The following is a 12,545-nucleotide window of genomic DNA, read 5'->3' on the forward strand; positions in this document are numbered from 1 at the left end:
ATTTTTCTCTTATAGCAGTCATCTTACTGATATGGAAGAGCTCATTCGGTCCTTCAGCAAATACTTAACTCCTATGTGCCAGGCATTTTTCAGGCTCCAGGAGTATAGCCATGTCCCAACATGATCCCTGTTGTCCAGAATTTACAGTCTAATTGGGAAGAGGAGGGGCAGATTTTTAAAAAGAAGACGAGTTCTCCTTTAGATACTGAGTTTTAGTTGCTGTTTTATAGTTACAAATTCATGGAGATCTGGATTGGTGATAGGGTTTTGGGGCTCATCAGGGTATAGGCCATAGGTGAAATTATGAGAATGGATGGAAATAGGGTGAATACAGTCCTAAGCTGAAGATGACTACCTGAGAAATATCAATATTTAAGGAGTGCTCGGAAATAGAGTGATCCAGTAAGTACATGGAGAAAGAGCAGAGAGAGAGAGAGTGATCACAGGAGAATGCCAGATCTTGGAAGCCAAAAGAAAAATAATTGCTCCTATATACTGGGCACTTATGGCCCAGACACTGTTTTACTTAATCCTCAAAAAATATCTATGAGGTAGGTATTATTACCTCCATTTTTTACATGAAGAAAACAAACTGGCAAACTTGAAGATTATGGAGCCTGAAGTTAACCAGCCAGGATTTTTTTTTAATTCAGAAAAACCTCAAAAAGTGAACTATGGGAAACAACCCAGTTCCTGCGAAGATGGCCGCTTCAGGGTCTTCAGGTCCTCAGCATCCCTTCGCAGCTCTTCCAAGTGAGAATTATGGGATTTTGGCCCCACCTGTGGAAATCAGATACACTTCAGAGCTAGATGCTGTACACCTAGCAAGTGAGGGCTTCATACTATTAGAACAAGCTGCCACAATCATCTGTGCAGTCTGCCCAGCTCTAAGGGACATGTTTTTGGAGGTAACATTTGCCACCTCCAAGTCTGATGCTCCAGCTCCATGGCTAGCAAGCACATATAGGAAACCAGAATCTCTGATACCACACACAGGTTACTGATGAACAACTACAACACAACTTGTTTTGTATCATACAGCGATCAACATTCTCGTTGCAATATTCAGGGATTCTGGTGACAACAGACATTTGCTCTGCCAAAGCCCATTCAATGCTTCCAAAGCAGCCAGCAGCACTGCGGAGGTGCACATGCTGTATCCACCTTGAGAAGTCTCAACATGCTACATCTGTTGTGGCACAATCATGTGTCACAAAGTGTTAGCTGGAATTCTATGTAGTTCATAGGCCGGGCTGCACAAATCATGGTTCAAGTGCACATAATCTCAAACGAGGTTCAAATGACCACACTTAACAGAGCTGACACATTTCTTTAGAGAATTTAATTCCATGCTGATGTTATACCTTGGAGTGATTGATGAGATCCCCAAGTTCCGTGAAGCATACAACCAACTCAAAGTGAAAACGGGGAGCTGGTTCCCCTATTCTAAGGCAATCTGCCACTCAGAAGCACTTCTTGTTGCACCAATAGCATTCGGAAGCTTGCCCCTGCAGCCCTGCATTGCTCATGGGAAACAATCCCCACAATGAGGAACTACCGCGCTGGCAAACCCACAACTGGGGGTATGCCTGACAGCAAGCTCAGTGAGGGCGTTTAGGGAAAAGCTCCCGAAGTCAGGAGGAGCATTCTTTACTCCAGAACAGCGTCACATCCTTGAGTTGTTTGGGGTTATAGGGGAGATCCTGGAACAGGTGTATAGGAAGTCAAGCAAAAGAAGAGCTGACCTGACTGTCAATGGAAGATGATTAATCATTTAAGAGAAGAAAAACAGCTATGAAGCCTAATGCATCAGTGGGCCTGTTAGCGCAGAATTCTTTCTAGTTCTACGGATTTCGCAATATTCAAATCCTTGGTGGCCTTTGCCAGTGCCAGCTCAGAGGGTGGTGAAGCTGGAGGATAGATGGCAGAGGTCTGAAGAAAGGTGAAGTGTAGACAGGGGTGGAGACGACGTGACGTTTAGAAAAGACGAATACGGGAAAGACTGGTTTGGAAACTGATTTAAAGGGAATGAAGGGTTTGGAGGGATCTTATATTTTTGAAGACTGGAAAAACACATATGGGTTCTCTCAGCCACGAAAATTCCCAGGGCACTTAGAATGCATTGAAAATGCTCGCCGCCTCTCCCCACCATTTCCCCGGCTGGTCTCCTGCGGTCCCCGGGAGAAGTTGGGGCGGGGTTTTTCCTGCCGCAGTTACCGGAAGTGACGCATCCTCTCGCGAGAAGAGAGACCCGCGAGCCTCGGCAGCCCGGAACCGGCCTCGGAACAGTGGCGGAACGTGAGGCCGCTAGCCCTCCCGCCCCATGGAGCGGCCCCCGGGGCTGCGGCCGGGCGCGGGCGGGCCCTGGGAGATGCGGGAGCGGCTGGGCACCGGCGGCTTCGGGAATGTTTGCCTGTACCAACATCGGGTAAGGCGGGGCGCGCGAGGGAGCGGCGGTGGGTGTTTGTCAGGGCGCCTGTGGAACACAGTGACTGTATGTGAGAGATTGGTGGTGAGACCTTGGGCAGTATTGTGGGCCAGTGAGCGTGTGTGTGTGTAAGAGAGAGAGCGCACAAGTTGTGTTTGTGAGCCTGGTGTCTGAGTCCGAGGTTGTAGTTGAGGTCCTGGTCAGTGTGTGTGAGGTAGAGCTGTTACGGGGAACTTTTGTTATGACTGTCAAGACGTGACAAAGTGTTTACTGAGCGTGACGGTTCGTATGTGTCCCTCTGAATGTAGAGTCAGGGTGTGTAAGGCAGACGCACATCAGAGTGTGTGTTATGAGCATAAGTGGGGGAGAAGATGGGCCTGCCTGTTGGAATGTGTGTTCATGTGTGTGCTTGGAGGCCATGTGATGTCTGTAGTGCCTGGAGTAGATAAGGACGGTGTCATGGTGGGTCCACAGTTAAGCTTTTGGACGCATTGGGTAGGCTTCGGAATTGGGGACGCGTTCTAGGTAAGGAACAGTATGAGGATCAGCTGGTGAAAATGATCATGGCTTCACAAGGGAAGGAGATAGATTGAGGGTGAGGTGCTTTAGCAGGTGGAAGACAGCCAGCATCAGACTTGGGAATTGTGCTTTGATTTAACTGAAAATGTTTAACCATTGTAGCAGCAGCTAACAATAATGTTTGAGCCAGTCTTTTGATACACCAATAAAAGTTATGAACCCTTTCCCCATGCACAGATGCATACCCACACAACTTTATGCATGGCCGTTTGAGGGGGTCCATGCTCTTTTGAAGGACATTCACAGACCTGTTAGGTTTATAGACCCTGGAATAATAATCCCTGCAGTATAGCTTTTGTTTTGTCATGTATGAAATGGTTATAATAATGTATATACATCATGGGTCTGTTTGAGAGTTAAATAAGGTAATGATGTGTCTAAAGCTAAATAGAGTACCTGGCCCATGGTAAGCCCTCAGATGTTAGCTCCTGCTGCTGCTGTGTTGTTGCTATTGTCATCATCTTCATCATCATTAACTGACATTAAAAACGGAAATGTCAAGGTGAAAGTGGTGTTCTCAAAGATTTTTTGTAAAAGATAAATCTGTGTGGAGAAACAGATGGGACAAGATGAACAGTTAAGGTTTACTAAAATGCTTGCATTGCCCTATGAATTAAGAAGTGGATTGAAGAGGAGAAAGCCTGATTTGCTGTCCTAAGAAATATGGGTGTGAGTAGAGAGCCCACCATATAGGGTAGATGGGAATCTACCTGGGAGGAATAGGCTTGTTTGTGTGGCAGTTGCAATGACAAATGTCACTGATATAACTGAGGACATTTTGTGAAGCAGGTTTCTAGATAGAACATAGGAGGGAATCTTGGAGACAGGGAGAAAGGAAGGTGAAGGACTAAGGCATTAAGTACTTTGACAGCCAGACAAGTAGTAAATTTAATAATTTTCACCATCAGACATAAGGCACTCAAAGAGTAAAGAGAGGGAGCCAAATACTTCCAGCAGAATATTGACTGTGGTCTTGTTATCTAAAGCTCCCCATCAGTCTGGTCATAAGAAAAAGAAGTATGCATGCTAGCATGCTTATGTGACTGCTTTGCTTGGTCCCTGGCTGGGGATGGATGAATACATCAATTTTTTAAAAAAATTGTGGTAAAGTATGTATAACATAAAATTTACCATTTTAACCATTTTTAAGTGTACAGTTCCGTAGCATTGTACGTCTACATTGTTGTGCAACAGTCATCACCATCCATTTCCAGAACTTTTCATCTTCCCAAATTGAAACTTTGTACCCTTTAAACAATAACACCACCCCCCGCCCCCATTTCCTCCTCCCCCCAACCTCTGGCAACCACCATTCTACTTTCTGTCTCTATGGAATTCATCACTTTTTAAATGGAAGAGATTTGGGTTCCTCTAGAATCTTAGAAATCTCTCAGGAACTTTCCAGATGTCCACAGTGGCCCTTCCCCAGAACTGGGATGTTTGACAACTGAGCCTGTAGTGAGAAAAGAAGAAATACTCTGTCATAAGACTTGAAAACAGCATAATTACTTTTTCACTTACAGCTTTGAGTTTACAGCTTTCAAGATCCTTGTGTTTTGGTGGAAGCCACATCTCAATATTTCACCTGTGCTTCTTAAATCACGAGAAAGGGAAAAGGATGTGAGATGGTTTATTTAGCTGATTACTGTGCTGGGTGCTGATGGTACCAGAATCAACAAAAACAGTATTTTCTGCCCTCAAGGAAATTTCAAGCCTAGTGGGAGAAGTACAATTTGGTACCCTATATAATGAAGGTACTTGTAAAGTGATGTGGAAGCATGGCAAAATAACCAAAGAACTCTTCCTAGGGAATAATAGGGTGGCACATCTCAAAACGTGTTTGGAAAAACTAACCTTGTGAAATGCTTTGAAAAAAGGACACAGTGATCAATACATTGTATAAATGCTGCATATAATATTTCTTCATTTGGAGAGTCATAACCCACATTAGCATATTAAAAGCTCTGTGAAGTCCTATAGTAAAGAAACTAATTTAACTTAGTATTTTCCAATTTTTTTAATTGTTAAAATGGCATAACATTTGCCATTTTAACCATTTTTAAGTGTACAGTTCTGTGGCATTAAGTACATTCACATTTTGTGCAGCCATCATCACCATCCATCTCCCGAATATTACCTTCTTTTTTTTTTTAACACAGAACTCTTCTTTTTTTGTTTTGCTGGACATCCATAAACTTTCCACAGAACATTCTTTGTGAAAAGGTAGAGTGAAGAAGGCCTTCACAGAGTAGGTGAAATATAAACTGAGAAGTTGAAGGATCCTATAGGATGGGATCTTTTCGAAATAGATAGCTTCCTGCCTTATTCATATGATAATTTAGGACTTAATGTTGTTCATGGTTAGATTGACTCCCTGGTAGTAAAAGCTTACATGGGACCTAGCAGCAACTGGGTACCTACGCAAAACAAAAGAAAGGTTGAAGGGAGGGAGGACAGTGGTTAGGTTGGATTGTAGTCTGTCCTAGGTTCTTACTCTCTATACATCAGCTGTCTTATCTTTAGCTATCCCCCATTTCAGACCACCCCATACAAGCTGTCTTGCTTCCTGTTCCTGGGCTGCATTATTACTGTTGCCAGAATGTGATGAGGTCTGGCTACTTCCTGTAATGTGCATCAGGTTGGGTTTAATTTCAGTTAGAATTGGCTAAATTACTAGTCATAGAGGCAAGAGCTGTTAGGTTCATTTTATAGATATATAAATATACAATCATTGTTAAGATTTTTTTTTTAATTTTTTTTTATTTTTGGCTGTGTTGGGTCTTCGTTTCTGTGCGAGGGCTTTCTCTAGTCGCGGCAAGCGGGGGCCACTCTTCATCGCGGTGCGCGGGCCTCTCACTATCGTGGCCTCTCTTGTTGCGGAGCACAGGCTCCAGACGCGCAGGCTCAGTAATTGTGGCTCACGGGCTTAGTCGCTCCGTGGCACGTGGGATCTTCCCAGACCAGGGCTCAAACCCGTGTCCCCTGCATTGGCAGGCAGATTCTCAACCACTGCGCCACCAGGGAAGCCCCATTGTTAAGATTTTTTTAATGTCATTTGAAATGCAAAGGTTAGGAACTAATTTTGGAGTTTTTTTGTATTAGGTTTGGTCATCTTAAAACTATTTCTTGCTGTTGAGCCTGGGAATCCTGAATTATTCTCCTCATTCTAGTTATGCTGGAGCCTGGGGCCCTTGTTAGCTGTCTTGACTAAATTCAAAAAGGAGTTTACTAGGGAGACAGGGCCTTTGTATTATTCTAGCAGTATATGTGAGACAGTGTTCTGAAGAGATCTGTTATAGGATCAGCTTCAGTGTCTTTTTGCTTGTGTGCTTTGGTGTGTTTGAAGGTCAGTTTTAAAGCATTAGTTTAATAGTCTCATGGTTTACCTGGCAAAAGCATTGGCTCAAGAGAACTGTGGATAAATATGTTTAATTAGTAAAGCTAAAGAGTTTTGTTTCCCCGGGTTGGCATTTCTTTCTTAGCAAGTAAATCTGCACAAGAACCTAATTTATAATTTTCTGTTGATTTTCTATTTTGGCAGGAACTTGATCTCAAAATAGCAATTAAGTCTTGTCGCCTGGAGCTAAGCACCAAAAACAGAGAACGGTGGTGCCATGAAATCCAGATCATGAAGAAGTAAGTGTACTTGATGACTTAAGTTTCCCCAGTTTTGCAGCCCATCCAGATGTCATCATAGGGAAGGAGGCTAGGAATCTATTCTTCTTAGGATCTTTTGGCGAACATATTTTTCTTTCTCATTAAATATATGTGTTCTATTTCAAGTAATAATATCACATCATGCTTAAGTAGGTTTAGTTTAAAAAGTCAGCTAGGTATTATCAGACTCAGCTTTCTGAGAGCAGAATCTGTTTCTTCTAGATCTTGGGCAGTGCTCATCTATTACACTTTATAGTTAAATAACAATCACTACTCTCATTTCTTTACTCTCACCTACTTTGTTAAACAGTGTATCTATTGCTTTGTAAAAAATTATCTTCAAAGTTAGTGGCTTAAAACAACAAACTTGGTATCTCACAGCTTCTGTGGTTTAGGAATTTGGGAATGACTTAGGTGGGTGGTTTTGACTCAGGAGATCCCTCCTGAAACATCTCAAAATGTTGACTGGAGCTACAGTCATCCAGAGGCTTGAGTGGGGCTGGAGTATCCACTTCCACGCTTATTTAGTGTCTGTTCGTTAGAGGCATCGGTTCCTCACCATATGGGCCTGTCCATAGGGAAGTTTGAATGTCTTCCTGACGTGTCAACTAGCTTTCCCCAAAGTCAGTGATCTGAGAGAGAGCAAGTTGAAAGCTGACATATCTTTATGATCTTTCCTCAGAGGTAACACTCCATCCTTTACAAATAATTTTTTTTTAATAAATGTATTTATTTTATTTTATTATTTATTTTTGGCCGCATTGGGTCTTTCTTGCTGCTTGCGGGCTCTCTCTAGTTGCAGCGAGCAGGGGCTACCCTTCGTTGCGGTCCGCAGGCTTCTCATTGAAGTGGCTTCTCTTGTTGCGGAGCGCGGGCTCTAGGCGCGCGGGCTTCAGTAGTTGTGGCATGTGAGCTCTAGAGTGCAGGCTCAGTAGTTGTGGCGCACGGGCTTAGTTGCTCTGCAGAATGTAGGATCTTCCCAGACCAGGGATCAAACCTGTGTCCCCTGCATTGGCAGGCGGATTCTTAACCACTGCGCCACCAGGGAAGTCCTACAAATAATTTCTATTTGTTAGAAATTAGTCATTAAATACAGCCTCTACTCAAGGGAAAGAGAATTAAACTTTTGAAGGGAGAAGTAGACATATTTTAAAACCTCCACAGGTAGTGTGCTAATATGTGCTTGAAAATAATTCTTCTAGTTGTCACAACAACCCTGAGTTTAGGCATTATCTCTATGTTATAGAGCAGGAAGTTGAAGCTTATAGAGTCATACAACTGGTAGGTAATAAGAGTCTGGATTTGAAATAAGTACTTTCTGACTTCAGTGTTCTTGATGCACTATAATGGTTCTCAAACTTGGCTGTGTGGCAGAATCACTAGGAAAGCTTGTCAACAGTATAAATCCTCAGGCCCTACACATGGAAATTCTGTTTCTTAAGGTCCCTAGGCCCTGGGAATCTATTCCAGTTTTGAGATCCACTGCATGATAATGATGATGATGATGATGATGATGATGGGATGATATATTGCTAAGTTTAAAAAAAGATGTTAGGAAATAATATATAATGTGATTCGATATTTATTGAAAAAAATGTATTTGTGCACAAATTAAAAACTGGGAGGAAATATGCCAAAATTTTAATAGTGATTACAGCTGGGTGACACTGTAAGTGATTATGGGAGCGGTAGTATGATATGGGCTTTGGAGCCAGACTGCCAGATTTGAATCCTTACTTGACCACTTACTCGTTGTGTGATCTTATGTTACTTAACCAATTTGTGCTTCAGTTTTCTCCTGTGTGATGAAACTCTTAATAAATCTACCTATAGTAGGATTATTGTGATAAGTAAATGAGTTAATGTATGTAAAGTGCTTACTACTTGGCATATAAAAATGTAATAGTAGTAATTGTGATAGTATTTTTATCTAGATTTTCTTTTTAACAAGTATTAATTTTTAATTATACAAATGAGAGATTAGAATATTATAAATAATGTCAGCCTTTCTTCGCCTCACTGCCCCCCAATTAACTACCATTTCAAACTCAGTCCCTTTTCATTGGAAACAAATTTTTTATTATAATGTTTTCCCCTTGTTAGGTTGAACCACGCCAATGTTGTAAAGGCCTGTGATGTTCCCGAGGAATTGAATTTTTTGATTAATGATGTGCCTCTTCTCGCAATGGAATATTGTTCTGGAGGAGATCTCCGGAAGGTAGTGTGGATGTTTTGAGATGATGAGATAGTAAATCACGAACTTTAGCAGTGTTCAAATCCCACTCAATACAGTAGAGTAAGAGTCTGGAGTGTATGGACTGTGATCTGCTTTTGTGGCTGGTTTCTTGTTATAGCAGCAGAGTTGAGTAATTGTGACAGATTATATGGCCTGCAAAGCCTAAAGTACTTGCTTTCTGGCCCTTTGCGGGGAATGTTTGCTGACCCCTGATTTAGAACATGCATTTTTTGTTATTGGTGGTGCAGTTTTCAGTATGGGACTGTATTGATGGTTTTAGTCCACAGTATCAATGTTTAAAGTGTTTATTAATAAGTTGTTTTCTCTGTTGCAAATCTTTCTCTCCGATCTCATTTTAAACCTACCATATGGCTATCTTTACATATTTATCTGTGAGATTTTTCAACTTCTATTTCAAAAACTTTCTCCCTTTATTTTTACTTGTATAAACCTTGTCATGAAACTTACATGTCCTCAGTATGGATTTGGTAATTTTCCTCCTTATATTTTCTTAATCATGACTTATTTTCTTATTTGAGTATTTTCTCAGAGTATAATGATTAATGATTAATGTATCTGTATTACTGCCCAGCAATATTGGCAATATACATTTTTAGACTTTTTTTTTCTTTAGCTACTCAACAAACCAGAAAATTGCTGTGGACTTAAAGAAAGCCAGATACTTTCTTTACTGAGTGATATAGGTATGTAATCAATATGAAAATGCCATCATAATTTAATGCCCCTTTGGTCTATAAAAGATTCTATATACTACTTGGGAATTAGGAGAATTGTTGATGTACTGTACAAAGCATAGGTTTTTAACTATAAGAAACTTTATAAGAAATTTTTTATCTATAAGAAATTATTAGAAAAATTTAACTATTACAGTTGATGCTAAGTTAAAATTAGGATATTTTGTTTTTTATTTTTTGTGTTTGGCTAGGTGTCCATTTGACTAATAGATCTTCCAATTGCCAGAAAAAAAAATGGTGTGAAATGACCTTATTGAGTTGTACTCCTGCTCCCTCCCTGATTAACATAGTAACTTTATTTACCAGTGACATTGCATCTCATGGGCCCAGGTTCTTTTAGGGTGAAGTCGCTTTTTAATCATAATTACTCCTGCAGAATTCCTAAAATAACCAGGACATAGGCCCTTGGAGGAAGTTCAAAAGCCCAGACTATGCTTCTCTGTATATTTTGATTTTGCTTCTTTTCTTAGGTCATGGAGGCAAAAGTCTAGTTGAAGAGGGTGATCTAGGTCGGAAGGAAAGGCTCCAATGATAAATACAGGGATTTTCTCAATTGCTTGTTCCATTTCTTTTTAATATTAATTTTCATAAGTTAAATGAGTACATGTTATAATTCTGCAGTATTTGTTACTGGATTTTCTGTGGAGAAAATCTGAGCTTCTATTAAATCATTAATCATGTAGTTATGATGGTCCATATAAATTCGAGCATCAGAGCAGATCTGTACAAAATGTGAGATGAATTTTTTTAAATTCAGTGTTGTTTATTACCTCAAAATACATTTTAAACTTTATTTAGGATCTGGGATACGATATTTGCATGAAAACAAAATTATACATCGTGATCTAAAACCTGAAAACATAGTTCTTCAGGATGTTGGTGGAAAGGTAGGTAAAACCTGAAGAAATGTTCATGCCAATCGAATAGAGTCTCCATGATGTAGTTTAGTCTTTGAGGTTTGGTGCCCTCCATAGCATTCTATACTTCATCCCAGCCCTCACTACACTGAAGTGTGGTTTTGTGTTTAGTTGTTTGTCTCCTCTGCTAATACAGTTAGCTCCATTAGAGAAGGAACTACATACACCTTGTTCATTTCTTTTTTCCAGCACAGTATCTAGCAGAGGTAGGCAGTGAGTAAGTAATTTGTTAATCCTTACAAAGCACATCCAAAAAACACACACATCCTCCGTCTGCTTTAAGAAAAAAATATGTTTAAAGTATGTTTCTTATTTAAGAAAAGCAAAACAAAACAAAACTTTCTCTCCTCCCCAAAAGTCCTAAGTTCTATATTTAATTAAAATTCAAAACCTTGATTCCTCAGATTCCTAAAAGAGTCATCTTGAGAAGAACCAGAAATTGTGAATTGATTCCTGGAACGTATATTTTTATCAAAGTAATTTGAGCAGTTTTCTTGCTTCTGGTGCCCAAATTCCATTCCAATAAAGACATAAAGCCAAGAATCTGAACCTTGAATTGGATTGTGTGGCCTTAGGTAGTGAAGATAATGATCAGTTGGAGGTGATGAAACCTTGATGATGCATCTTCTCTTAGAAGCCCTTTGTGTATGCTTTGCACCAACTATTTGGGGTTTTTTTTGTATCCTGAGACTTCAGGATATTCTTGAAGTTAGATAGGTGTTTACTCACATTGATCCACTCTAAAATGGTATGATGCTTCTTACAAGTTTGGAAGTTGCCTTTGCCTTCCAGTTTTAATGGATCAAGCTTATTCTGAATATACCAAAATAAAAATTAATAGCCAGTCTATATTTAGTTTTTACCATATGTCAGACACTGTTAAATTATTTTCACTATTTCATTGATTCCTAATAGCAATTCTGTGAAGTAGGGATTGTTAGTAATACCATTACATAGGAAACTGAGAAAAGTTAAGTAACTTGATCAAGATCACATGGCTATTTAAATGATGGAGCTCAGGCTTGAAACATGTTTGTGTTATTTCAGAGCCCATGCTCTTCACCACCACCCTCTCCAGAGCCTTATAAGGACATCATTGCCTTTCCTTTTCAAATTTCTCAACCATTTAATACTTACTATTTTGCAGATTATGCATAAAATAATTGATTTAGGATATGCCAAAGATGTTGATCAAGGAAGTCTGTGTACATCTTTTGTGGGAACATTGCAGTATCTGGTAAGACATGTATTGTTTCTTTGAATTTAATTGTACAGGATTCTCATTCTTATTTCTGAAGGTTGTGAATATAATAGTTCAGAACTCATGTAGCTTTTCTCTTATAGTGTTGATGTTTAAAGCATTCTTTTCTTTTTAAGGCCCCAGAGCTCTTTGAGAATAAGCCTTACACAGCCACCGTTGATTATTGGAGCTTTGGGACCATGGTGTTTGAGTGTATTGCTGGGTATAGGCCTTTTTTGCATCATCTGCAGCCGTTTACCTGGTAAGCAATGGAAGAGAACTTTGTTATGATTAATGGGAATGGAAATTTTCAGTTGCCCGCTTCCCCCCCAGCCTTTCTTTAAATGGTATAATTACTTTTTAACACATAATTGAATAAAATTAAAAGGCAGAAATTCTTAGTGTTTGTGAGAATCAGGTTGTCAACTGAGGTAGCTTTTGTTTTTATAGGCATGAGAAGATTAAGAAGAAGGATCCAAAGTGTATATTTGCATGCGAAGAGATGACAGGAGAAGTTCGGTTTAGTAGCCATTTACCTCAACCAAATAGCCTTTGTAGGTATGTATATTTTAGTTGAGGAAGTTTGCCTCAGCTTCTTCAGGGTTGTAAAAGAACAGTAGAGTTGTTGTCTGTTTCAAGCAGCATTATCCAGTGGAACTTTCTGTGATGATGGAAATGTTTTATATCTGTGCCGGCCACATGAGTATCTGAACACTTGAAAGGTGGGTGGTAT

At 40.0% G+C, this 12,545-nt stretch overlaps 1 protein-coding gene across 8 annotated transcripts in view; it reads left to right on the top strand.

The window, feature by feature from the left end:
* Positions 1-2,260: 2,260 nt before the first annotated feature.
* The window catches only part of CHUK (component of inhibitor of nuclear factor kappa B kinase complex), a 33,955-nt gene continuing 23,670 nt past the window's right edge, over positions 2,261-12,545 (top strand). For all 8 annotated transcript variants that reach the window (XR_005016906.1, XR_005016907.1, XM_036829503.1 and 5 more), the window contains exons 1-8: positions 2,261-2,428; positions 6,549-6,643; positions 8,768-8,882; positions 9,535-9,604; positions 10,454-10,542; positions 11,720-11,809; positions 11,950-12,074; positions 12,263-12,370. Coding sequence is in view for 6 of the 8 variants with exons in the window: in XM_036829503.1 (XP_036685398.1) it covers positions 2,324-2,428; positions 6,549-6,643; positions 8,768-8,882; positions 9,535-9,604; positions 10,454-10,542; positions 11,720-11,809; positions 11,950-12,074; positions 12,263-12,370 (797 nt within the window). In the remaining 2 variants the exon portion in view is untranslated. The remainder of the gene's footprint in view (positions 2,429-6,548; positions 6,644-8,767; positions 8,883-9,534; positions 9,605-10,453; positions 10,543-11,719; positions 11,810-11,949; positions 12,075-12,262; positions 12,371-12,545) is intronic.

This window comes from Balaenoptera musculus, chromosome 16 (assembly GCF_009873245.2).
Source record: "Balaenoptera musculus isolate JJ_BM4_2016_0621 chromosome 16, mBalMus1.pri.v3, whole genome shotgun sequence".
Lineage (NCBI taxonomy): Eukaryota > Metazoa > Chordata > Mammalia > Artiodactyla > Balaenopteridae > Balaenoptera > Balaenoptera musculus.